Here is a 26,212-nt window from a genome sequence, read left to right as displayed (position 1 = left end):
ATGGTGCTAGGCTGTTCTACACTGTCATCATCAGTGGTTGAAAGAAGTAGACGACATTAGTGTAAACACAAGAACTGCAGCAGTAATTACTCGCGGGAAAAGAATCTTATTCTTGTTGGGCAATAGGGGGGGGGGGGGTAGAAAATTATGCGAGTGTGAGGATTTTTTGAGTAAATTGGGTATAGCTTTCATGCAGAAATAGGAATATCTTTCATGACAGGCCAGCAAAGTAAACGTATTTTAAGCATAGTGTCTATATTGGCATGCATGCTGCTTTTTCTATTGTCATGTAATACACGTATATTACACATATAACCACGGTCTTGCACATGCCGTGTCAGTACGTCGAACATTTCCCAATTATTTTAGATTGTTCCGATAAGCTTGAGTGTGCAATGCAAAAAGTTTATTTTTGAACGGACGGAGCCCCCAATCGTCAGCGTCGGCAGTTGCAATGAGAGCTGTTTCAACAGCTTTTGCTGCATACTACAGGCCTTACCTTCCGATTCACCTTTCTTTCAAGACTTCACAGAAATTTACTTTGGTACAGCACGTATGAAAGTGCCTCTAAACAGTTTCCAATGATGCCGTTAAGAAAATTGATGACCGGAAGTGCCTACTTATGGTGCCTACCTATGTTGTGCACAGATCTGGACCGTGTAGTGTGTGTGAGCCCAGAAAATTGATGACCGGAAGTGCCTATAATGATGCCTGCCTATGTTTTGCGCAGATCTGGACCATGTAGTGTGTGTTATTCCGGAAAATTGATGACTGGAAGTGCCTATAATGGTGCCTACCTATGTTGTGCGCAGATCTGGACCGTGTAGTGTGTGTGAGCCCCGAGCACATCGTAGTGTGCAAGGACAGTCACAAGCAAGTAGCCAAGGTGAGTGCTTGTGTAGAGCTGGCAGCATGTTGAGCAAGTCACCACAGAAACCGCAATAAAGTTGATGCAGCACATGGAATGAAACACCATCTTTGGAATCTAACGGCGCCAAGTGTGACGTCAATTCAAGCAGTGCTAGCTCTCTTTGCTCATCCTGTGCCTTGTCAAAGAAGAAAGGAAGGAAGGAATAAGCGGAAGGACAGGGATGTTAGCCAGTTTTCATACCGGCTGGCTACCCTATGATGCGTATACAGTTGAACACGGATATATCGAACTCGAAGGGGATTGCGAGTTAGTTGGATACTATATGAAAAATTCGATATAAGGAAATACAGGCCTCAAGAGCTTACCAGTAGCGAATCATCGCTTACAATAGGCCCATTCAAGAATGACAACTAATTCTGCACACATGTCGTAACAGAATGATTTATTTGCGTGAAAAAAATCGCCTATCTTGGCCTCTTTTTTCGTTTTTTAAATGTTGAAGACGCTAGTCTCGATCTTATCAAGGCTATCCAGGTGTGACGACAGCCCAGTTCCCTCCATGTGGCTAATACAACAACGAATTACGCCAAACGCTGCCGCCACTTCAGCGGCGGAGTATGCGCGTATAGCCAGCGCCTCATCCGGAAGATCCTCCTCATCACATGAGCTGTTGGCCTGTGCATCATGGGTCCCTGTGACCGCAGCTACTATGTCCTCATTATCGAGGCTTGCAACAGCCTGGACATAGCAGTCCGCTTCCACAAAGTCGTCCGCAGACACTTCGTGTGAAACTGCTGCCGGGAAGCGGAACGTCAACTCGCGAAATGCGTCATCTATGCGCTTGCTGTCATCTTCACCGGTTTCCACAAATTCCGCTGTCTCGAAGCCTGCCTTGTGGAAGCAGTTGACCACTGTGTTCATCTGCACGTCTCGCCAGACATTGAAGATCTCCGTGGGAGAAAACTTCGCAGAGATATTTGGCCACTGCTTCGTCATTTACTGCTGAATGTCCTGGCTGCTGACAGCTTCGCTTTGGCCAGAAATGGTTTTGCCAACGATGTTGTAGCACTGCTTAAATTGCTTAAATCGCACCGCTTAATATCTGCTTTGTTCTTCAACAAGGTACTCAGAATGCTCCGTGGTATGCCAAAGTCGTCCGCGACAGTCCAACATTTCTCGCCCGCCTTAACACGCGGAGTAGCCTTCAACTTCATTGCAAAGTGAAGGGTCTTGTGCTTCTTTACGCTGGCCATAGCTACACGAGAAATCGACAATTCGAGGAGTCCGCAGCAGGTTTTCACACTGCGCACATAAAAGAGAAATGCTGCACATGCGGTGGTACGTAGGCCACGCGACAACGGTCGCAACAAAGCGCTTGCAAGGCAATGGCCACCTGCGAGGGCAACAGCAAAAGGCGCGCGCTGTGGTTGTGCTGATCAAAACTCGCAAAATAACAACAAAAAATAAAATAAAAGGCCAAAAGAGAAGGACATCGGCTCCTTCGTTGCTGCTCTCCGAGCCGACGGACACGTGGAAAAAGCATGAGAGAGAGAAAGAGAAGCAAAAAAAAAAAAAAAAGCCGTTCCGCAAGTTGGAGATTGTGCAGTCATGGTGTAGTCCGAGCCCTCTTGCCCTTATCTTTTTTAAGAATTTCAGGTTTTGGCGAAGGCGTGGTGCCACGCAAAGATTGCGGGGCGCGGAAAGTGCCAAAGCGCACCTTCCAGCTTATGCAGCGTGCAATATATCCAGAGGTGGGTAAAAATATCGTTTGGTATAAAAGTGCGAATTTATATACTTTTACATGGTAACTTTAAGGGGTTAACTTACGAGTTCAATATACCCAATAATTCGATATATGTGGGTTCGATATATCCATGTTCGACTGTATTGCCCATCTTGTTTCGTTTTGACGGGAATAACCAACATCATAAAGCTGTTCAAACTCTGTTTGGTGTCAAGGAGAAAAAGGGTTATGCCCGAGCCACATAGACACAGAAAGTGGCATTAATCTTAAGGCTTTAAGATATAATGCCATTTGCACAATATCACACAGGCAAAGTAGGTGGCATTTGCCTAATGACATTTATCAATAATGCCTTCGCTAGAACTCATTCGACTGAGAAATGTGTATTCTCGACACCAAAGCTTCCTCAGTGCAGTGCATATATACAGCCTGTAAAATAAATCATGCGAGAATTATTTTAGCATGATTTTAAAGGGGCCCGGCAACACTTTTTCAACATTGTCAAAAAAGGCTGTCGATCGATTGTCGAGCCTCGAGAGAACATATGAACCAACCATTGTAGTGTAGCATGCGGCTTGGAATTTACAATCAATTCTAAGTCAGCTAAAGATTACCTGAACTTTTCTAGAGAAATGACGCCATATACCCAAATCACCGCGCCATATACCAAGTCATCATAATCACAGTGGAGGCGTGCAAAACTTTATCGACCCTCTCTTGCAGGGACAATAAAAGTTTATTTCCATGTTTATTGGTGAGGTTCTTAACTTGTTTATCGCTGACACTCACGAGGTACAGTGGAACCTCGATTATACGACTTTCAGGGGACTACGCGAAACCGTCGTATAATAAAGAAAACTAAGATTTGAAGCAGTGGCACTCAGCCTTGCAAGCCTGTAACTGCGAGTATGACTCAGGCAGGAGATCAGCTGCATGTCGATCAGGAAAGGTTTCGACGGGCCGAGGATTCGAAAATATGCGCTTTTCATCCAGCTAAAGCTATTCTTGTGTGTATAAGAGCCTGACTAGGTAACGATCCCAGATACATACGCATGCAATTGAGGCTTATCTAGAAGCACATGAATTTCCAGGAGAAAAAATTTTCCATTCTAAGAATACATTCTGTCTCTCTACTGTTGTAATCGTCGACCCAGAGGAATACAAGTTCACATTTTGCACTCGTGAATATTTGCGTGACAATTGATTTGAGTAAAGGTGTTTTTTTTTTTTTTTCGGATAGAATCTGAAAGTCGTCATAAGATATGGGGTCGGTTTAAAATGCATCGTACTGTATAACCAAAGTTTTTAATACATTATACTTTTATGGGGATTTCGCAGGGACCAAACCACTCGGCAAGAAATACTGTTCGCCGCGAAACCGGATGACATATAATCGAAGTTTTATTATTCTCATTTTCCTTCATTACCGAATTCACTGTGCCCAATGCTGCCACTCGCAGCAAAGCCATGTGTGTGCCAGCACAACTCATTACTTCAAGAAGAAAACAGGGAAGTGCTTGCTATGTGTGCAGACGGCGATGAGGCACTGTGCATAGACTCGTGTTTCAAAGAACACTACACTCTGAGTACTATTGAACATTTTTCAGTTCGGAGTAATACTGACACAAAAAGCTCTTCCTGATTTCTTTTCCAAAGCTTCTCTGGCTTTACACATTTGTGTATTAAAAAGCTGCAGTAAACTATTTTGATCACCTGTAAAATTTCTTTTCAGAAAAATACAACCTAAAATAGTCAACACATGGCAGGTTATTTCTCAATCGCATTTTGGCAAAATTCACTAAAATTTGCCATGGCTTTGACATGACAAACATCACTTCAAATTCTAGACCTCAGATGATTTATTTATTGATTTATTGATTTATTTTTATTGTAAATGTCATTACACAATGGTAGGGATCAAGATAAAAACTGCTATTCACCTGGTGTGTGACCAACCGCAGCCCTGCCAACCACACCTGTATGGCGTCAAAGCGGGAATTCATGCGCTTTTATCTGCTACGTAGGCCCGGCGCTGTGTAGAAAGCACTGTCATGGTAAAACTCAACGAATATGTAATTCACTTGGTTATCTTCTGTATAGTTGGTACGGATGCTGTTTGAAAAACTGCAAGTCACTGCTTTTTGTGTTCATTTTAGAAGCATGGTACTTTGTTTCTTAGTACTGTGACCGCTTGTCTCCGCGGCGAGTCTGCACAATAGTGAAGTACTGCTCTGTGCCTTAGTGTATTTCGTCCGCCGGTGAAAAGGGCATTCGCTTTCACAACTATTCAAAGGACTTGAAGGAGTGGATAGTCAAGCTCAGAATGGGAAAGCGCCCCATGCCTTTATTAACTGTGTGCAGCCAACACTTTGCTGACAGTAACTTCGGCAATACATGCCGTACGCACCACTCTTTGATAAGCTTGTAACCGTGCTTAAGTGCCTCACCAGTACTTCAGTCATTTATTGCACTCGGGTTATGAGCGTAGGCGACCTACACTAGGTGTGGTGCCGTCCCAAAACTTGCCGCAAAGCCCCCTAGACAGAAAGAAGACGACGCACCCTTCGGTAAGGGCGCCTCGTGAGTGCAGCTGAGCAGCACAGAATATTTGACACCATGGCTTTATTTGGTTGATGTTCATATGCATGTAGCTTACTCAGGAAGACAAGCGCACACCTAGTGGACTGCTTGTCATAAATTCATAAGCAAAACCTGCTGCTGCCTTAGGGCACATTTGCCAAAGGTTTTCACCTAAGGCAGTGCAGACACTTAAGCAAAAGGCAGAACTCTTTCACCTTTTCTTTATGCCACATGCATGAACGAAGACTTGACACAGCTTGCCTTTGCCATGTTTATTACTCTGGCGCTGTGTGCATTACGTATAATCAGCAATAGCTATTTGTTATGTTTCGATTCCCAGGTGATGGCCCTGTGTGGTATTAATATAAACTACTTCGTGACATCGTTCTCACTGAACCAAGATTACTGAGACGTGAAGTAATGCTGCAGTCATTCAACTTGTCTCTTCGTGCCTGGTCTAAAGTGTATTCACAAAACCTTACTGTCCTACTTAAAAAAGCTAAACGAACCTACTATCAAAATAAAGTGCTTGAGAAATGAATGGGAATGGCTGTAGAAAGAACTGGAACGTAATAAGTAATTTTTACATCTTCATCAGCCAGACACACTTCCAACTATAGTATAAAGTTGGGCATGTTGGTAAGACATAATTAATCGACGTAGCATGTTAGAATCATAGGACAAGGGAAGGGAAGGGAAGATTTTTAGATATCGCTCTCATTTTTCACCTAGACCACATTTGTGGGACGTACAAACCGAGGAGTAACAAACCCTTGCTTCCGTACCACTCCGCCCATACTAAGCTCGTAAAACGAGGCATTGTAAACATGTGCTTTAGTAACGCCTTACAGAAGTCTTGTCCACATCTGATGGCAGCTAGTTTCAAGGAACAAGCAGAACGACTTCTGGACGTTGGCTACCCCTCTCACGTACAGGTTTCCGTCGCGGGAATTCTGGTCAAGAAGCTTCAGTCCTTGCAGCAAGCTCTCCCTCATGTTGAGCCAGTAAGACGTCAGAAGCTTGCCGTAGAGCCTTATCTGCATGGAATCTCCCACAACTTGAAAAAGGTTGGGGAGCGGGCCAATGTAAAGGTGGTGTTTTCTGCCCCGAAAAAGCTCTCGTACTTGTGTATAAAAGTCGTTTCACATGCAAAACCGGGATGCTCTAAAAAGCACTTAACACTGTTTGTCACATGCGCGCAATTTGTAATCTATCAGATACCTCTTTCATGCGGTAAACACTACATAGGACAAACTGGCAGGTGTATTAATGACCGGCTCCCCGAACACGCTTGCAACGTAAAAAATGGTTGAGATGGTTTTTTGGCACTACATTGCAGCACGTGTGGCTGTAAACAACTTTTTCATGGTACGGTAATCATAGGAAGAAACAAAGATAAAGTGACAAGGGAAATTATTGAAGCAGAAAGGATTAGTAGATTAGGGCTGAACTGCGTCAGCACTCCTTCTCTCGGTCTTTGTGATAAAGAATTGTCGTTTTTGAGATCATAAGTTTTTAGTGCATGGCAATAGAGGGTTTTTCATCTGTTTGTCTGTTGTATTCGAATTTCGTGAGCATATATATGTACGCTCCTCGAAATAAAATTTTGTTGGAAGTAAGCGCTCTCTTCTGTCCCGTCCCTTGTCCTATGATTCTAACGCGCTACGTCGATTAATTACACTTCCAATTGTGTTTTTGGACGTCACCAGCACTATAACCAACCCCTTCGCTATCGACAATTCATTTAACGAATCATTTTTTAATAACTCTGTATCGACTGTCACTACATTGCCTTTATTTCCTCGCTTGTCTTACTTTTTTTTTTTGAAACCCACATCACCTGATGAAGTTCTACGCACTATAAAAAGTTTGAAAACAACAGGATGTGACCTAGACTCAATTTACTCCTCCAAAATCAAACTTGTTGCCCCTCGATTTATCATCTGTTTTTTCAGAAACACTGCATTTCGTTCTGGTGTTTTAGCTACTATCCTTAAACAAGGAAAGGTAACACCTGTATTTAAAAAGGGAGACCGAAAAGTTTTCTCTAATTATCGCCCAATAACCTTCCTCCCATTTTTTAGTAAGGTTATTGAGAAAGTCATTGTTAATCACCTTAGTGACTACTTAACCAAATTTAATCTTTTGTCACCTAAGCAGTTTGGTTTTCATGCTAAGCGGTCTACCAAATTATCACTAATAAAACTAACTGACAGCTTAAAACAGTTTATAGATAAAGGCCTATGGACAGTGGCGGTATTTATTGACTTAACTAAAGCATTTTATATCATTACCAACTCTATTTTGTTTGCTAAACTTGAATCCCTAGGAATTTGTGGGCCTACTTTAGCATTTCTACAAAGTTACCTTTCTAACAGGGCCCAAGTTGTGAACTGCAGCGGTGTTTTATCCTTTCCAATGACAACTGACTAGGGAGTTCTTCAAGGCTCAATTTCGGGACATTTGTTATTTCTCATCTACATTAATGAATTATCATCATCGTGTACTTTTTTTAACTGCATCCTTTATGCTGATGATACTACAATATTTTCCAGTGACAAAGATCTCACCAATATGCTATCAAAATTAAACTCGGATGTTGGGAATCTTGTTTCATGGTACAATAACAACATATTGAAAATCAACCCATTTAAAACAACTTTCATGTTATTTCAGTCGCATCTTAAAACGTGACAATAAATCCGGAAATATACATAGATAGCTGCATCATTACACCATCAAAGGTCATTGCTTTTGTAAGTGTAACATTAGATCCTCACCTTAAATTTAACTTTCATATAAATTCCGTCATCAAGAAGGATGCTTTTGGAATTCGCATACTCATTCACTCTAGACATTGTTTTCAGCAACACATTCTCAAATCACTTTACTATGCATTTATTCGCAGTCATCTTAATTACTGCATTTCATTCTGGGCCAACACGTACACCACTCATCTAGCATCCATCATTCACCTTCAGAAATCCATATCATCACTCATAGTTCATACACTGCGTAAGCAGTACCCATATTTAGCACTCTTGAAATTTCACCTATCACCTCCACTTTTCAACTCAACTTGGTGTTTTGTTATTCAGAAGTAGAACAGGTGACATTACAACTGACATAATTACCCTAATACATTTTCACAATAATAATAATTACACTTTTCTGAAAATAGTAACCTCCTGCTTCCAGAAATAGATACTAACTACAGTAAAATGACAGCATTGTTTACTGCAATTTTAGCTTAAAATTCACTTCCATCAACTATTCAATCAAGCACTTCAATACATTATTTCCGGTGTCAACTCAAACAATTTTTACTAGCCACATTCATTGCCAGATCGTATTTGTGCTACACGGTCCAAGCTTATCCGGTTCGAACTTGAATCAGACGAAGTGTACCAAGTGTCATGTCTAAAATCTTCTAGAATACAAGGAACACAATGTGCAGGTTGTTTATCAACTCCTTTTCTTTGTACATTCTGTTTAGCTTGTTTGTAAGCTAAAAAGAAAAGCTTTACGCTTGTTGCATTTCTATTCGAACATCAGGCATCGTTGACACTTGGTAATGCAGGCAGTCATGCTTTCTGCTGTCTGCTTTTGGCACCAGGCGTCGTGAATGTTTGGCTGCACTAGCGAAATAAGTGCCACAAAAAAGTGCAAAATTGCTGCTCTTTTAATGACATATGATGGCTGTTGAGCTAAATTAATGGGGGCGTACGTACTGTACATACTCTAACACTAGAAATAATATCTAACATTCACATGTCATTGAAAGAAAAACAGCGTATAATATACTTCTATAGAGGCCTTTATCTGGAACGTCATTCGTACAAGAAACATATGAAAATAAAACATTATGTGCCTCTACTAAAGTAGTTTTATAAATCCATCATTCGATGTAGTTTTCCTTGCACTTGCCTGTATTTCTGTGTGATATCCTCCTTGAAGTTTTGTGCTCAGGCACACAGGGACAATGATGAGAAACATATGGGCACAATCTAACCACTGGCTTATTTTTTTTGAAAACCTTCACTTAAAAACCTCAGATCTGTGCAATCTAGTCAAAAAAATATTTGAACAGAACACGTGGCACAACTTGTGATTACATGCTCAATGGACAGAGACAAGCGAAATTTATTATATCTTCGTCTAAACAGGGGCGAGACCGGCAGGCAGCACACGGTGGCTAAGTGCAACACATGTTTATTCGGTCACACAACCAACTGTTTTACAACCAGGAAGGAAAAGGGGCGGTTGCTTATATACATGATCGAGCCACTATCACACCGAGCATTGACGTCACGAAGCCCAACCGTCCGAGTCAGGGTCACCGCTGATAGCGAAGCGCGTCTGCGTCAGCCCCCCTATGCACAAACACGATAACACAACACTCCTCTCCCCCCAGAGGTTTCGTCTCATGGCACGAACAGTCTGGAGGTCGCCTAAACTGGATAGAACGTCGAAGCTGCGGTGTTGATTGTCTCGAGGGGTCGCCGTTCTGGAGACCACTGTCTAGCGCCGGCCCGCTGTCGTGTAGAAGGCCCGAAGAAGGCTCGGTAGAAGGCCCTGCCGATTCAGCAGCTGGTGACGTCAAGTTCGATGCTGGTTGTTCCTGATCGTTGAGCCGAGCAGGCGTGCTGGTCGAGGTGGGCTCTCTAGTGTCCCTGAAGAGCGGACCTTTGTTTTTCACTCTCGGCCTGTCCAGCACTGTTCCCGCCGCCTTAAGCCAGCTCCGGTTCTCCTGAAATGTACGCAGTCGCAGGTTATCAGCGTGAACGTATCGGTCTTCATCTCCGACGCGAACAATGTACGTGCATGCGCTGCACCGCTGAGCAATTGTACCCAACAGCCATTTGTCGTCGTCCGGGCGGAGCCCTTTTACCAAAACCTGGTCGCCTTCCCTAAAGTCTCTCCATGGCCCTCGTTTCTGGTCTACGTGGAGCTTCGCCTGCTCTCCCCTTTGGCGCATGCGTTGTTCCATTTTCGGGTGCAGCAGACTCAGCCTGGTTCTTGGCTGCCACGACAAGAAGATCTGGGCCGGGGTCTCACCAGTGGTGCTGGACGGGGTGTTGCGATAACTGAAGAGAAATTGGTCTATGCAATGTTGTATTGACTTCTTGTCTCCTTTTCTTTCTTCGTCTAGTATCTGTTTAAACAAGTCCTTCTTGACGGTCTGAACGCACCGTTCGGCGCTATCATTCGAAGCTGGGTGATAGGGAGGAGATTTGGAATGACGAATTCCATTCCTGCTCAGGAATGTTCCGAAGTGCTGCGATGTGAATTGGGGACCGTTGTCGGTTACGATCTCCTCTGGTAGTCCGTAGGCCGCAAAAACACCTCGCAATTTCTCTACCGTCTTTTCACTTGTTGTTGTTGTCATGACAAACACCTCAACGCACTTCGAATGAGCATCTATTAGGACCAAAAAGTAATGCTGGTCCCTTTGCGCAAAATCTAGATGAACTCGCTGCCATCTACATGTTGGCAAGCCCCATGACATTAGTGGCACTCTAGCTGCCGCATTCTGTGACAACTGACAAGTGATGCACTCTTTCACCGCTTCCTCTATGTCTAGCGTTAAGCGAGGCCACCAGACATGGCTCCTTGACAGCATTTTCATTCTAGTCATCCCTGGGTGACCTTCGTGCAGCATTTCTAGAACCTTCTGTCGCAACGAAGCTGGTATAACCACGCGATAGCCCCATGTTACGTACTCTTGGTCTACCGACAGTTCGTTACGGCGAACGAACTATGGTGAAAGATTGTCGTCCGACACAGGCACAGGCCACCCGTTCTGCGTAAAAAACAACACTTTGGACAGCAATCGATCTTTACGCGTTTCCGATCTGATTTCCTTTGCCGACAATGGAGCCTCATCCAGCACCGAAAAGAAATAAACGCCCTCCGACTCCTCTGCTTTGTCTCGGAGCGGTAGCCGTGAAAGGGCATCGGCATTTTGGATTTTGCTTGCCTTTCGGTAGACCCATCGGTAGTCATACGCTGCAAGGATTAAGGCCCACCGCTGTATCCGTGCTGCTGCCATTGTAGGGATTGGCTTGCCATGCCCGAAAATTCCAACCAGAGGTTGGTGATCTGAATAAACGGAAAATTTTCGACCAAACAAAAATTTATGGAACTTCTTTAGACCGAAAATAACTGCAAGAGCCTCTTTCTCCAGGTGGGCGTAGCCTTGCTCTGACTGACTTAGTGTCCTCGATGCGAACGCTATCGGTCTTTCGACCCCCGCGATTTTATGGAATAAAATTGCCCCTAGTCGATATGCCAAGGCGTCGCATACGATACCCAGTTCCAGATCCGGATTTTAGTATGTTAGTACTCTGGGATGCATAAGCCAATCCTTAGATATCTTAAAAGTATCCGCCACCCTATCCGTCCATTGCCACTTAACATTTTCGCCCAACAACTCGAACAATGGTTTCAGCTCTGATGACATGTTCGGAACGAATTTGGCATAAAAATTGAGCATACCCAAATATGCTCGAAGCTCCTGTTTGTTCTTGGGTGTCGGCGCGTCTTTGATAGCGCGCACCTTATCCTCAGATGGCCGAATGCCATTTTCGTCCAGCACGTGACCCAGATACGACACCGATGTTTAGAAAAACTTGCACTTTTCTTTGCTCAATTTAATGCCTCGTTTCTTGAACCTTGTCAGCACGCTTTCCACCTTTTCCCAACACTCCTCAAAACTTTCCCCGGCAATCAACACATCATCCAGGTAGCAGGCGACTTTATCTAGGCCTCCTAGAACATCGTCCATGACTGCCTGGAATATCGAGGGTGCACTGGTTATCCCATACGGTAGGCGCATAAACTTAAACAGCCCCATGTGCTTATTTATCGTGAGCAAAGACTGCAAGTCAGGGTGCAACTGCAGCTGCTGATATGCGGTTGAAAGGTCAAGCACAGTGAAATATTTGCACCCATGCAAGGCTACAAACAAATCTTCCATGACTGGCAGCGGATAATGATCGGTGTGCAAGCAGGGATTCACCGTCATTCTGTAGTCTCCGCAAATCCTGACCGTTTTGTCTCCTTTTGGAACCACCACCAGTGGAATGGCTTAGTTGCTTTTTAGGACGGGAACAATCACCCCTGCGTTCTGCCAGGCCCTCAATTGTTGGGAAACGGGATCTCGGAGTGCGAAGGGCACCGGTCGAAGTTTACAAAAGACCGGTGTTGTGCCATCCTTGAGCAACAAGCTTACTTGACAATCCGTTATCTGTCCGAGCTCTGGTTCAAACACTTCCGAGAACCTTTCAAGCAAGCTAGCTGCTCGATCGATCCCCACCCCACTCACACTCAACCAATCCAATTTAAGAGATTCCAACCAGTCTTGCCCTAGCAATGCAGTCTCACTCTTTTGCAACGTGCGGACCACGATCAGAGGCAGCGTCGCTGTCTGGTTGTTGTGCTCTACTGGCATCATCAGCTTGCCCAGAACCGCTAACGGCGTTCCCCCATAGGCTTTTAGCTTTATGCTACAAGGCAACAACGGTCGCCCGGCCCAGTGTCGCTGATAGAGAGTCTCGGGGACGATAGAAACAGACGCGCCCATATCTATCTGCATCGGCACATTACGACCCCCGACCCGTACGTTTACAGTATAGTTTCGGACCCTCTAGTCACAGGAAAATACATTCTGTAGCAAAATATTGTCCTCACCACTACTGTCCTCCGCATAGTGCGCTGTGCTGGCGGACGATCGGCACGCTCTTGCCAAGTGGCCCACTCGTTTGCATGCGCGGCAGCGGTATTTCCTGAACGGGCACCTTTTGTCGGTCTGGGAGGTGGCTCCGCAGCCGTAGCAAGCCCAACCAGTTGTTTCTTTTGTTGCTCTGGTTCCCGTGTAGTCTCCACGCGGCTGTCCCGACCTTGAACTCAGAGCTTGTCGTTGTACGGCGTGGACACCCAGTTCTTGCCCCTCCGGCTGGAATTTCTTTGTCTCGGAACGGGCTAGTTCAATACTTCGGGCTAGTTCGCACGCCTCTGCAAACGTCAGTGTGGCCCTCTTCAGAAGCTCTGCTTGCGTTGTCTCGTCTTTCAGCCCGGCAACGAAACAGTCCCGCAAAGCTTCATCCAAAAATGCCCCGAAATTGCAGGAGGCAGCCAGACTCTTCAATTCCAACGCAAAGCCCGCCACCGGTTTTGTGTCCTGCTGAATCCGGCGGTTGAATCGGAAACGTTCCGCTATGACCATGGGTTCCAGAGCATAATGCTTCTTGAGGGCTTGAATTAGTTGCGCATATTCTTTCTCCTCGGGCTTCGCGGCAGCTAATAGATTTTTCAGCGTGCGATAGGTTTTCTTCCCAATAGCGGTAACCGGGACTGAAACTTTGAGGTCGTCGCTCACCTTGGTCGCCCGAAGGAAGTGCTCGAACCGCTCGATGTACGATTCGAAATACTCGTCTCCGTCCTCGAGGAAGGGTTCGAACTTGCCAGCCGCTGCCATGTTGAAGTCTTCCGCTCCCAAAAGTGCCTGGCGTCTGTTGGCAGTGCAGATTCACACGGATCCCATCCTCGTCGCCACTATTATATCTTCGTCTAAACAGGGGCGAGACCGGCAGGCAGTACACGGTGGCTAAGTGCAACACTTGTTTATTCGGTCACACAACCAACTGTTTTACAACCAGGAAGGAAAAGGGGCGGTTGCTTATATACATGATCGAGCCACTATCACACCGAGCATTGACGTCACGAGGCCCAACCGTCCGAGTCTGGGTCACCGCTGATAGCGAAGCGCGTCTGCGTCAGCCCCCCTATGCACAAACACGATAACACATTTTTCAAGCAAGGCAACGGATGAATGGCTAACACACTTTTTTTTCACCTCGTCACTGTAATACGCTTCCATTATTGCTTCTGTTTTCTTATCGTGAACATTTCCAAAAAATTAACTAGTTGTTAGATTGTGCCCATTTGTGTTTATCATCTTTGTCCCCGTATGCCTGTGCAAAAACTTCTAGACAAGTATGTTCCAACCAGGCCGAACCACAGTTTTGCTTTGCGATATTCTAAACATTCACTTTTAAAGCGATAGCGTTAAAGAGCTTGTTTCGCAGAAGTTCTGGCATCAGTTTCAATGGTTGTCAGCGAAAAATGTCATGTTATACATCACTGAAAAATCGAGAATCATGCAAATAAAATAAATAAAAGATCAAATATCGTGCAGCAGAATGGCGACTGAACCAGGGTTGATTGGGTCCAAGTGGGGATCAAACCCGAGTCATTTGCGTGGCAAGCAGATGTTCTATGACACGGCCATGCCTCTGCTTCTGAAAAGAGTAAAAAGAACTTGCTGTGCTTGGAAATGCAGTGAAAGTAGCTTTCATGCTTCAAAAACACATGCATCCTGTACACATGCTGTAACGTTGTGGTTCTTGTTTGGCACAACATGCAGGTTCGACTTCAGAGGTCCGAGGAGCCACCTCAGGACACTTCCCGAAGGACGAGTCTGTTTGAAGCAAACATTTACTACTGAAACATTTACTACTGAAACATTTAATGGCAATAGCTTATGACCACTTAATTCGAAATATAACGAGCCATATCTCTCGGATACAGTTACATAGAAATACAGCAGCTGTATCATCATAAGCCTGACTACGTCCACTGCAGGACAAAGGCCTCTCTCATGTTCCGCCAGTTAACCCGGTCCTGTGCTTGCGGCTGCCAATTTATACCCGCAAACTTATTAATCTAATCGGCCCACCTAACCTTCTGTCTCCCCTAACCTGCTTTCCTTCTCTGGGGATCCAGTTAGTTACCCTTAATGACCAGTGGTTATCCTGTCTATGCGCTACATGCCCGGCCCATGTCCATTTCCTTTTCTTGATTTCAACTATGATATCTTTAACCCCCGTTTCTTCCCTAATCCACTCTGCTCTCTTCTTGTCTCTTAAGGTTACACCTATCATTTTTCTTTCCATTGCTCGCTGCGTCGTCCTCAATTTAAGCTGAGCCCTCTTTGTAAGCCTTCAAGTTTCTGCTCCGTAGCTAAGTACCGCAACATACAGCTGTTATATACCTTTCTCTTAAGGGATAGTGGCAATCTACCTGTCATAATTTGAGAGTGCTTGCCAAGTGTGCTCCACCCCATTCTTATTCTTCTAGTTACTTCAATCTCGTGGTTCGGCTACGCGGCTATTACCCGCCCTAAGTAGACATACTCTTCTACAACTTGAAGTGCACTATTACCTATCTCGAAGCGCTGCTCTCTTCTGAGGTTGTTGTACATTACTTTCGTTTTCTGCAGATTAATTTTAAGACCCATCTTTCTGCTCTCCCTGTCTAACTCCGTAATCATGAGTTGCAATTTGTCCCCTGAGTAACTCAGCAATGCAATGTCATCAGCAAAGCACAGGTTACTAAGGTACTCTATGAACTCTTATCCCTAACTGTTCCCATTCCAGGCCTCTGAAAACCTCCTGTAAGCACGCAGTAAATAGCATTGGGGAGTTGGTATCCCCTTACCTTACACCCTTCTTGATTGCTATTCTGTTGCTTTCTTTATGAAGCACTGTAAAGCAGCTGTATATTAGTCCCTAAACACAAGTCCTAAGCACTCAGTTTCTACACAGAGTGGGTCACGGAACGTCAAAGGAGTGGCGTCTCACCCACATCGTTGTATAGGAGCCTGGGCACGAAGCACGGGGTAGATGCTGTTGTCGTCGTAGTTGGCATTGGGCAGATACACGGACCGAAGGAGAAGCAGCCTTCCTAGGCTGCCGGTGGACACTGCACCAGCTGACGCTGCATTTCACTTACTGGCCTCGAGGTCGAGTCACAGCCAGACAGCCTCGCCTGAGCTCGAGCTTGAAGTTCTACAGCTCAGACTTGTCGACGGGCACGGGAATGTCAGCGCTGCCTGGTTGTTCTGAAGCCCCTCAGGTCACCGGACGATGGAGGTATCAGCCTTGGCTCGGGTCCAAAACTCGTCTGCCCTGATGCTTGGCTGCTCTTCCTTGTCTTGTCTTGTCGCCTAGAAGATCTTGGCTCATACCCATAAGGGGGATCGGCCACACTGTACCTTATAATAGATATTTTTTGTACAATGCTTGCTAAATAAAAGAGAGAAATTAGATAAGAAGAATAATAATGTCCCTTTGAAAAAACGTAAAAAAGTGCAGAAGAATTCGATAAACTAGAATATGTAAAACAAATTAGCAAGAATAAAGAAGGGGGACAAAAAATTGGATATATGTGGTAGTACCACTAGCAGCGTATCCTTCCGGTTGCCTGAATGAATTTATGTAGCGCTGACAGAATAGCATTGCGGCCCGCACCCAACTGACTGGCTCTTAACGATAATAGGGTGGATGTATTAACTGGCAATCGGAGCATACCAATTGGTCTCTCAAGAATTATTCGGCGCAGTGCGGCGAAGAAGCGGCATGTGAGAAGAAAGTGATCTATTGTTTCCGGTTCATTGCAAACTGCACATAGGTAAGGTATAGTAAATCCTGATTTGTGGAGATGAAAATTTAACCGAGGAACTCTACAGTGAAAGCTTGTGAAGGTCACCTCACATTGACGGGAAAGGCATTTTGCGGTGTTCCATGTGAATTGCAAGTGCTGAAATTCTTCAGATTGCAGGAGCGATGTTTCGTTGATTTTTAAGATTACCAGGTGTTTGAATCGTTCGGCAGTAATAAAAGGAAACTGTGGAGCTACTAGCACCACTGGCAAATCGAAAGATGCTGAAGTGAGCGAATCAGCAATTTCATTTAGCACAATTCCAGCATGCCCGGGGACCCAAATAAAACAAACTTCTGATAGGCCATGCGGTGTGGGAGACCAAAATATCCTGAGAAGAGGAGACTGCTATGTGGACGTTAGATGTGTATATACAGACAAAGCATCCGAAATAATAATAGCTTTTAATTGCTGAGAATTTTGTTTTCGAAGAGCCAATGTAATAGCTAGGAATTCTGCGAGATAAATTGGTGTGAAGTCAGGCAATTGAAGTGCAAAAGACTAATTAAGCTGATCAGAAAAAATACCTACTGCAGCCTTCTGAAGATTTTGCGTTGCATCCGTCCAAATTACTACGTAATTGGGAAAATGACTGAGATGGTCTTGAAGGAGGCCCTCCAGAACATGCTTTAGGAGTAACTTGGTATTTTTCGGAAAAATATCATTGAAAATTAAGTCAACTGGCACCGAGCATAGGGTTTGGGGAGTTAAATTCTAAAGGGAAACATGAAGATTTGATAACAGAGACTCGACGAAAATGACTTGGGGTCTTTGATAACGACACCACGGGCACTTAAAGAAACTGGATATTTGATGAAAACTGTCTGTGAACAGAAGAGGGGCGCATCGGAGAGTTTTAGAAATGTTTGCACAGTAAGCTGTCGAAATCTAGTATCAAGAGGAATGATTCGAGCTTCCAAATAAAGCACGCTATTCGCGTTTCACCTAGGTAGCTCGAGACACAGCCGCAGAGCTTGCCTTTCTAGCAATATAAGAGGTATTAATTTGTACTCGGCACTTCCAGAAAACGGAACGCAACCAAACTCCAGAATTGGTCGTTCGTAAAGTTTGTATATCATAAGTAATGTATTCCTTCGCATCCCTGAATTCTTATTGCAAAACCGGCGTAGCAATCCTAGAGCGCTTTCTGCTTTACGGGTGTTTGATGCTATTTGTTGCTGCCAATTTAAATTGTCAACATAAACAATGCCAAGATATTTCAGTGCTGTTACTTGTGGAATCGGATCATTTCGATAATGCAGTGAAATAAATATGAGAACGGATAGCGGGAATACAAGCAGAGCACATTTGCTAACATTAAGTGAAAAAGACAGCCCGCCAAGCCATACCTCAAGCTCACTGAAATATGACTGTAAGATTTGATACAAACTATTGATATCTCGGGATGACGAGAAAAAAGCAATATCATCGGCGACGACGTAAAGAGGAACATTTTTATGAACGGGAATGGATGATAATAAGATATTAAATAAAAGAAGCGACAGAACTGATCTTTGCGGAACACCTCTTGTTTGCTTATATGAGGCAGAAGTAATTCCCCCGTGGCAACAAAAGAACTGTCTCTCAAAGATAAACTCCTGAACCCAAGATATAATGTACTTGGGCACCTCACAGTCCACTAATCTTGAAATATTGTACTGTGTTCCACACTATCGTAGGCTTTTGCAATATCTAACGTGACTAATGCAGAAAGCTCACCAGATACTTTTGCAAGGCGAATTCGGCTTTCCAAATCAACATGAGCCGACCATATAAAGCACCCTTGTCTAAATCCTACTTGCCTTGGTGAAAGGATGTCCTGACGAGCGATGAATTCACTGAGCCTTCTATGAAGAATTTTTTCAATCATTTTAACTAAGTTTGAAGTAAGCCAAATTGGCTGAATGTTATCCAGGACATATCTGAGGCTTAGATTTTTTCACAGCAACACAACTTTAGCAATTCCATGCGCTTGGAATCCATGTGTGCTGTAAGGAGCGGTTAACAATATTTAAAAGCTCATCCGGATGGGAATTAAATATGAATTTAATCATAGAGTTTGTAATCTGATCTGGAACGGGAGCCGCTTGATTTACAATTAGTATGACATCTGCAAGTTCCGCCATAGTGACTTCCCGAAAGTCCAAGGTTGAGCTTTTGAGTGTCATAGGTCTCAAGCATGACGAAGCGAAACACGCTTCAAGTCCTTTTGCGATGCCCTCTAACAAATCAATTGTCTCTTTAGGAGACAGCACTACTGAATGCGAATATGTTGCTACCTGCGTTGATTTTTTGTTCTGTAGAAACCTGTATAGGGCAGATCTTTTATCAGGTTTGTATAAATGTTAATGTAAGTCAGATTTGTGTTTATATTTAGCTATAGGAACTGTACGCTTAAACAGTGCTGCGTGGAATTTATAGTCAACCCAATTTTTCGAAGTATGGTTGTGGCGTAAACGTTTCCAAGCAGCATTACGTTGCCTATACGCAAGCGTACAATCTTCATTCCACCAAGCTGAATTTGACGGTGTGCTGCCGTACTTAACAGAAAACTCTGCCGGCTGAACAGAGTCACTTAGACACGCTACTACTGAAACAGCTCCTTGCTGTCCGACACGTCCTCTCAATGACGAGAGGAATGGCAGAGTTTAAAACAGTTTTATAAATTTTATAGTTGGTGAACCGTTGTTGCCGGATACAAGAAGTAAGTGGTGGTAGCATTATTTTGTACGTAATCGGTACATGATCACTACTCGTCCATTATCAAACGTTTCCCACAATGAAATTATAAACTGGTCACATGAAAAAGTTAGGTCTAATGTTGATGAGCTTATCCCGCGTAGAAAACTAACTTGTCCAGAGTTATGACAGCAAAAATTATTATCCTGCAACCAATTCCACTATCTATCGCCATAGCCATCTGTTTTAAACCCCCAAGAAGTGTGATGCGAGTTAAAATCCCCTGCCAATAAAATTGAATTTGACAAAGAATTCTTGATAACACAATCTAGGTGATCTGTGCGTCTTACTCCATTTGGAAACTACGCATTAATCACTGTAATACTGTTGGAGTCAGGTAACAAACAATCTATTCTTAACAATTCACAATCCGGACAAATTTGTTCAAAAGTTACAGTAACATGATAATACATTTTTGAAGATATTAGGGCCAATAATCCACCTCCCCTACCTGGCCGATCCAGTATAAAAGTTCGAAAATATTTCAGAGTAAATGTTTGGTTTATTGAAAGCCAGACTGTTGAAGTAAAATATATTAGGATTTGTTTGCTGTATGAGATAATTAAGATCTATGTAAGCAGAAGATACAGAACGACAATTCCACTGGAGAACTTTTACAGGCACTACGATGGACCTAATATAGTTGACTCGACTGCACAACGCAAAACGTCCTGCTCGTTGTTGCTATCAGTAGTAACATCTTTAGGTTTTGACATTGGCAAACTGGTTGGAGACAATGGAGCACTGCTTCGTTTATGAATGATATTATCAAGCCTCATGTCACCAAACGACCCACTGGGCCCCACAGTGGTCGGCGACTCAGAGCTGACGAGCTTTTCTGGGGGAAGATCTTCTTGACACCGATCATTTTGTTCATTGCGAGATGCTCAGCTTCACCCTGGACCGTGACAGTGTGTGCAGCGAAGAAGGTAATAAGGCTGTTTAACCTGGTGGCGAGCATCTCGGTCAGACCTTCAGCAAAGGTGTTGAAAAGCCGTTCCATAATCATTGGCATGGCCTTATCTATCGCTGCCGACACTGCGGAAGTGACCGTCGTTTCAATAGACCCACACTGGCGTGCCGTAGCAGCAGCGTACCCTACTTCGCGCTCTTTAATGAAGGATGTTGCTTCAGACCGAGAACAACGGTGTTTCTCCATTATATCTAGAATTTGTGTTTCAGGTTCTTGAGCAGGGCAGCTATTGTCCGTGGCTATGTGTGCTCCATCACATAGGCAACACCTGCAGTATTCTACCTGACAATCTGATGCGGCATGTGCCCCAACGCAATTCGCACATCTCATTGAGGACCTGCAAACATTAGCGCTATGGCAGAATCGCCAGCAGTTACGGCATTGCAATGGGCGAGGTGTCAAGGCCTCTACACGGAATAGATAAGGCCAGGCCTTCAGCTCAGAGGGGCGTGCGAGACTGGCAAAGGTAACGATGATGCTTTCATTAGGGACTCGCGTGTCACCTACAGGTCTGGTGCATCTGTAGACAGATATCACGCCAGCTGGAGAGACCATCTTTAAGAATGCTGTAAGACTAATGTTAGTTGGAACACCACGAACAATGCCTTTCACGCAAGCAAGATGAGGGGGATAAAAGCGCGAACAGCAATGAACACAAATCTCGTGGCGGCCAGTAAGTTTGTTAAGCATTGAATATTTTAAGACCTGCATAGTATGCCAGTCTTGCCGAAACGCCTCACCTCTGAGATGTCCAGAAAATGACCGCTTATGTTGTGAAGTTCTTCTTGAAACACCTCCGTTTCACTCAACCGAATGGCTCCACCATCAGTGGGCAAAAGCGCGACGGGCAAACTGCTTACGCCGTTCTCGAGGAAACACTCCAGTGGTACCGATTCCAACATGGTTCATGGCGCGCACTTTAAATCCTGCTCGTCCCGTCCGTTTCAAGTTTCGCGCGCTGCAACCACTTTAAATTCCGCACACTCCATCGCACATGCTTCACAGTGCAACATGAAATATTGCAGTAATAATGCGTGGTACAAGCGTCCATTGCCAACGGGCGTCAGAGTAGGTGATTGTCATAATGGCTCCGTGGTTGAAAGCCGGTGCCCCACTTCAAAAAGCACACACGCTACTGTGCCTATTCCCATGAGGCCACGAAGTGGGTGCATAGCAAATTTGAAAAGGTTTCATGCACTAAGTGTTTGAAGGACACACTAGGAACAAGACGTTGCTGTCGCATTCAACTCCTAAAGGCGAAGGTTTAGGGTCCGCTCATTTTTGTTTTTCATGGCATTCAGTCATAGCGGCAAAGCGGCAATCTCATTATAGGTGCCAGAGTTTCATTTTAGCGCCTCCCAGCTCCTCCTCGCAATGGTCAAGTACAGTATATTCTCAGTAAACGGAACCTGAAGGGACCAGGAAATTGCCTTCCATTTAACAAGAGTTCCATTTACTGAGAGGTGAATTAGGTGGCTACATTCAAGTATGAAACCACACAGTGACAACAATGACATGCTAGGGACGTCCACAGGACACCCCTAACATGATAACAGTTATCGACTGCATTTCCAAAACAACAGCAGCGGACATCCCTTGCAGGTAGATTTGGCCGCACTTTCCTGAACCCAGGGTTATCTCTTGCAAGTCCCGAAGGACACGCTGTGTACATGAGAGGGAGAATAAAGGATGTCTTTTATTCAGGGTGTCTTCTATCTTCTATAGTGTTTTTTTTTACTCTCTGATGTTGAAATGTCAGAAGTTCAAGGCATGAATAAGTTATGCTGTCCTTTCAGATGCTAAATTAATTAGTTGTTCTGGACATGCACTGATATTAATAACATTAGACTAAAGCACACACAATTTTTTTACCAAAGTGGATTTTTGAAAAGAACTAATCAAATTAGCACCTCGGCCCCGCCGCGGTGGTCTAGTGGCTAAGGTACTCGGCTGCTGACCCGCAGGGCGCGGGTTCGAATCCCGGCTGCGGCGGCTGCATTTCCGATGGAGGCGGAAATGTCGAGGCCCGTGTGCTCAGATTTGAGTGCACGTTAAAGAACCCCAGGTGGTCAAAATTTCCGGAGCCCTCCACTACGGCGTCTCTCATAATCATATGGTGGTTTTGGGACGTTAAACCCCACAAATCAATCAATCAAATTAGCACCTCAAAGCATAGAAAAACTTCTGCGTGATTTAAACTTCTGAAGTTGCAACACTTTCATTAAATGAAATTTGACAGATGGCAACATAAAATGCTAAACGTTCACTTGTGCTAGAGAAACATTGAATCAAGTGTATTGCATACACACCTTTTTATTTAGGCACATAGCACAGAAAACATGTATATTGCGCAATGTGACTAGATGTTGCATACATACATGTTTAAGTTACGTGTAAACTGGAATTGAATATTAAAGAAATATGTATCGACATGTGCGGAAGATACTACAAACTAGAGATAAAGAAGCTGTGATATAACAAAACAGTACATGACCTGCCCCTGGAGAATGTCATATTCATTAGAGTCGTGCCAATTTCATGTCTTCAACTGGCGCCCCAACGTCTTCCTGTTTCCTTGGAGGTGACGTGTTAAATTAGGAGGTTTCCTTTAAGCAAATGCAAAGAAAGCAAATGCCTCTATAAAATGCTATTTTCCTGCTACACGCATGCCATTCACAGGAAAACTGTCATAGAGAGCAAAAGTTATTGAAAGTGACTGATAAAAACAAAATCTAAGCTTGCTGTCACTCACACACATTCGGAAAGTGAAGTTCTCTACACAACAACGTATTCCCACATGGTGCACTGGCTCAGACAGCTAAGGCGATCTGATACTCAGCATGAGATGGCGGGATTAAGTCAGAGCTGATGGAACCACATTTTGATGGAGACATAACAACTACTACAATAATATTAATTATATGCCATGATATGATTATGAGGTTGCCATAGTGGAGGGCTCTGGCAATTTTTACCATTTGAAAGTGGTGTTTAACGTGCACAGATATCACACAGTGGCCTTTAGCATTTTATTTACCTTCATCCGAATGGGACTGCCACTGCGAGGATTGCACCCACGATCTTCAGGTTAGCAGCAAAGTAATACTATCGCAACGAACAGGCTTAGTGCCATTGTGCCGACGTGCTTTCGTTGTAAAGCATATCGTACTACCCAGGGGGTAAAAGTTGATATAACGTCCTTGATTATAGCACATAATTCATTATATTTTTTGAAAGTGAAACTCCAGAGTATAACGTGCAAAATTATGTTCTTTGACAAAAGGTGAAGAGCAGTACCTCTGGACAGTGGGAGCTGGCATCAGCACTTTCTGCGCTAAATTCAAGAAGCCTGCTTAGAATGGCACAAAGGCAGAATATTTCCACCATCAACAAAAAAATACAAAGATGACCCTACCTTATTAGAAGTAGTACACGTAGTTGGCCACACAAACCTCGTTTTGCTCAATGAAAGGTGATCACCACAAAAACACATTTCCGATATTATAAATCTGTGAAACAACACATCTGGTTTTGTGCATCTGTAAGCGGAAACCAATTGAAATACAGAAGAACATTTTACAATGGCATAGGCAATTTGCAAAAGGTTAGAACCCATCTTTGTTGTGCACAGAGCAGAATAAAAACCACAACACAACACTAGAATCCTGGCATGCTGCAAAGGTGAAGTACATCATTACAGATATCATATACATATATATATATATATATATATATATATATATTGCCATGTTCCTTTTCTCAAGTTTTTTTATGGCTTTGTTACACTATATTCAGCGCGAACCGCGCCTACAATGTTGGAGTAGTTTTGAGGCTTTAGTAGATCGTTTTGTTAAGCTTACGTCCACTTCGAGAACGTCGCAGATTATTCTGGAACCAATGTCGCCGCTAGCGATAACTCTAGAACATTCTATGGCGAGTGTATAAATGCCGACATGCTTCGCCGCATGTCAGTTGATCGATAGCCGACGCTCCGTTCGCTGCTATCAGTGCAAGACTGCTACTGGAATCTGACTTTCCGCCCTGCCGCGGTGGTTTAGGGCCAAAGGTACTCGGTTGCTGACCTGCAGGCCGTGTGGGATCGAATCCCGGCTGTGGTGGCTGTATTTCCGATGGAGGCGAAAATGCTGTAGGCCCGTGTGCTGAGATTTGGGTGCATGTCAAAGAACTCCAGGTGGTCGAAATTTCCAGAGCCCTCCACTACAGCGTCTATCATAATCATATGGTGGTTTTGGGACGTTAAACCTCACATATCAAATTATAAATCGAATTTGACTTTCCGTTAACTGGGCACAGGTTCGCCCAAATAAACACTTAGATCTCAACATACAGCCTTTGGCCACGTCACAATTTTATGACAATATATCTGTGTGTTTGTGTGTGTCTGTGTGTGTGTGTTTAATTTGAGAGTCAATTCATCATCTAGGATTATTGCGTCTCATGCATCATATTTTGCTTGAAGGTTCCCATTGTGCTATCTCTCGATCATAAAAAGAGTGCAAGAACAACACTTGAATAATGGGCATTTGTCTGAACAACAAACTTGTCCGGCTTACTAACGCTTTTTCCTCCACTTAATTGTCAAAACTATTGAGTTAAAAGGCACTCTTGTTTGTATGCTTAATTGCAGTTCACATAAGCCACCATAATCAGATCTCAAAAGTCAGGTGTTGAGCAGCTAAATGTGCTGTCCAAGTATGCCAGCAATTATATAATGGGTGATAGAGACATTTTCTTGAAGAAGTAAAGCCATGCTGAAAGCATCATACCAAGCAGGACTTGGCAGCCTGCTGTCTTCTGAAGCGGCACCTTGCCAAATGTAATTTGTAGGCACCTTATCCGAAAGCACGTCTCTTTTCATTCTCTTGACCGTGTCTGGCAAGCTAATCTCACAAAATTTTTTTTTCCAACGTGTTTTCTGTAAAAGCAACAAAACACAACACTTGCAGAGAGAAGCAACATGCTAGTACATAAATTGATCCAGTAAAAAAAGTGCACATGCATTTCAGTGCTAAAACCTTTAAATATTTAGATTTTCACTGCAGGAAAAGGCTGCACTGCAAAGTTGAGGACGAAAAACTGGACTGGCACTGGGAAAGTGCATCTAACAACTGAAGTTTATGGAAACAAATAGCAAAAAAAAAGGGGGGTTGGGTGAAGTAACATCTCTGCTGTATTACTCGTGCTTTTATTTTTTAGAAATGTTTTTAAAAAAGCTTGATAAAAGAACATGTAATACAGCATAGATAGCACCCCGATAGGATCATGCGTGGTTTGCTTGCAGTGCCCACATTCTTGTGTGTTACTCCACCCCCCGCCCTTTTTTTTGCTATTTGTTTCCATAAACTTCAGTTGTTAGATGCGCTTTCCCTGTGCCAGTCCAGTTTTTCGTCCTAAACTTTGCAGTGCAGCCTTTTCCTGCAGTTTGTTCCAACTAGCCCCCACACAAGCTTTTCTGAATGTAAGTTAGATCCGCACGTCTGCTTGTCATTACAGGATTGTGTCCTGAAAGTCTCAGCAGTTTGAGACTATTGAAACTTTATCCTATATTTGACAGAAACAGTCCCCTCCCCCCAGCTTCCCCAAACCGGCAAAAGTGATATAAAGTTTTTTTTTTTTTCAGCCTGTTCTGCGCATCTTTGTCAGTGGCAGGCACAAAAAGCATTAAAGTAATAAAAACTTGTTAATTTGACTGTCACGATACAAGTAAAATTATCCAAATTAAACGAGTGCTGAGTTACCCAAAGTATCAAGAACACAACAAACAACACTATTACTTAGTGCG

At 43.8% G+C, this 26,212-nt stretch overlaps 1 protein-coding gene across 5 annotated transcripts in view; it reads left to right on the top strand.

Moving 5' to 3' along the window:
- LOC119178135 (tRNA (uracil-5-)-methyltransferase homolog B) overlaps positions 1-26,212 on the top strand; it is a 227,847-nt gene that overhangs the window by 86,587 nt on the left and 115,048 nt on the right. For all 5 annotated transcript variants that reach the window (XM_037429299.2, XM_037429298.2, XM_075890797.1 and 2 more), the window contains one exon: positions 813-886. In XM_037429299.2, the coding sequence (XP_037285196.1) occupies positions 813-886 (74 nt within the window). The remainder of the gene's footprint in view (positions 1-812; positions 887-26,212) is intronic.

This window comes from Rhipicephalus microplus, chromosome 1 (genome assembly GCF_043290135.1).
Source record: "Rhipicephalus microplus isolate Deutch F79 chromosome 1, USDA_Rmic, whole genome shotgun sequence".
Taxonomy (NCBI): domain Eukaryota; kingdom Metazoa; phylum Arthropoda; class Arachnida; order Ixodida; family Ixodidae; genus Rhipicephalus; species Rhipicephalus microplus.
The sequence above is the reverse complement of the archived record's forward strand: the minus strand, read 5'-3'. Positions and strand labels throughout refer to the sequence as shown.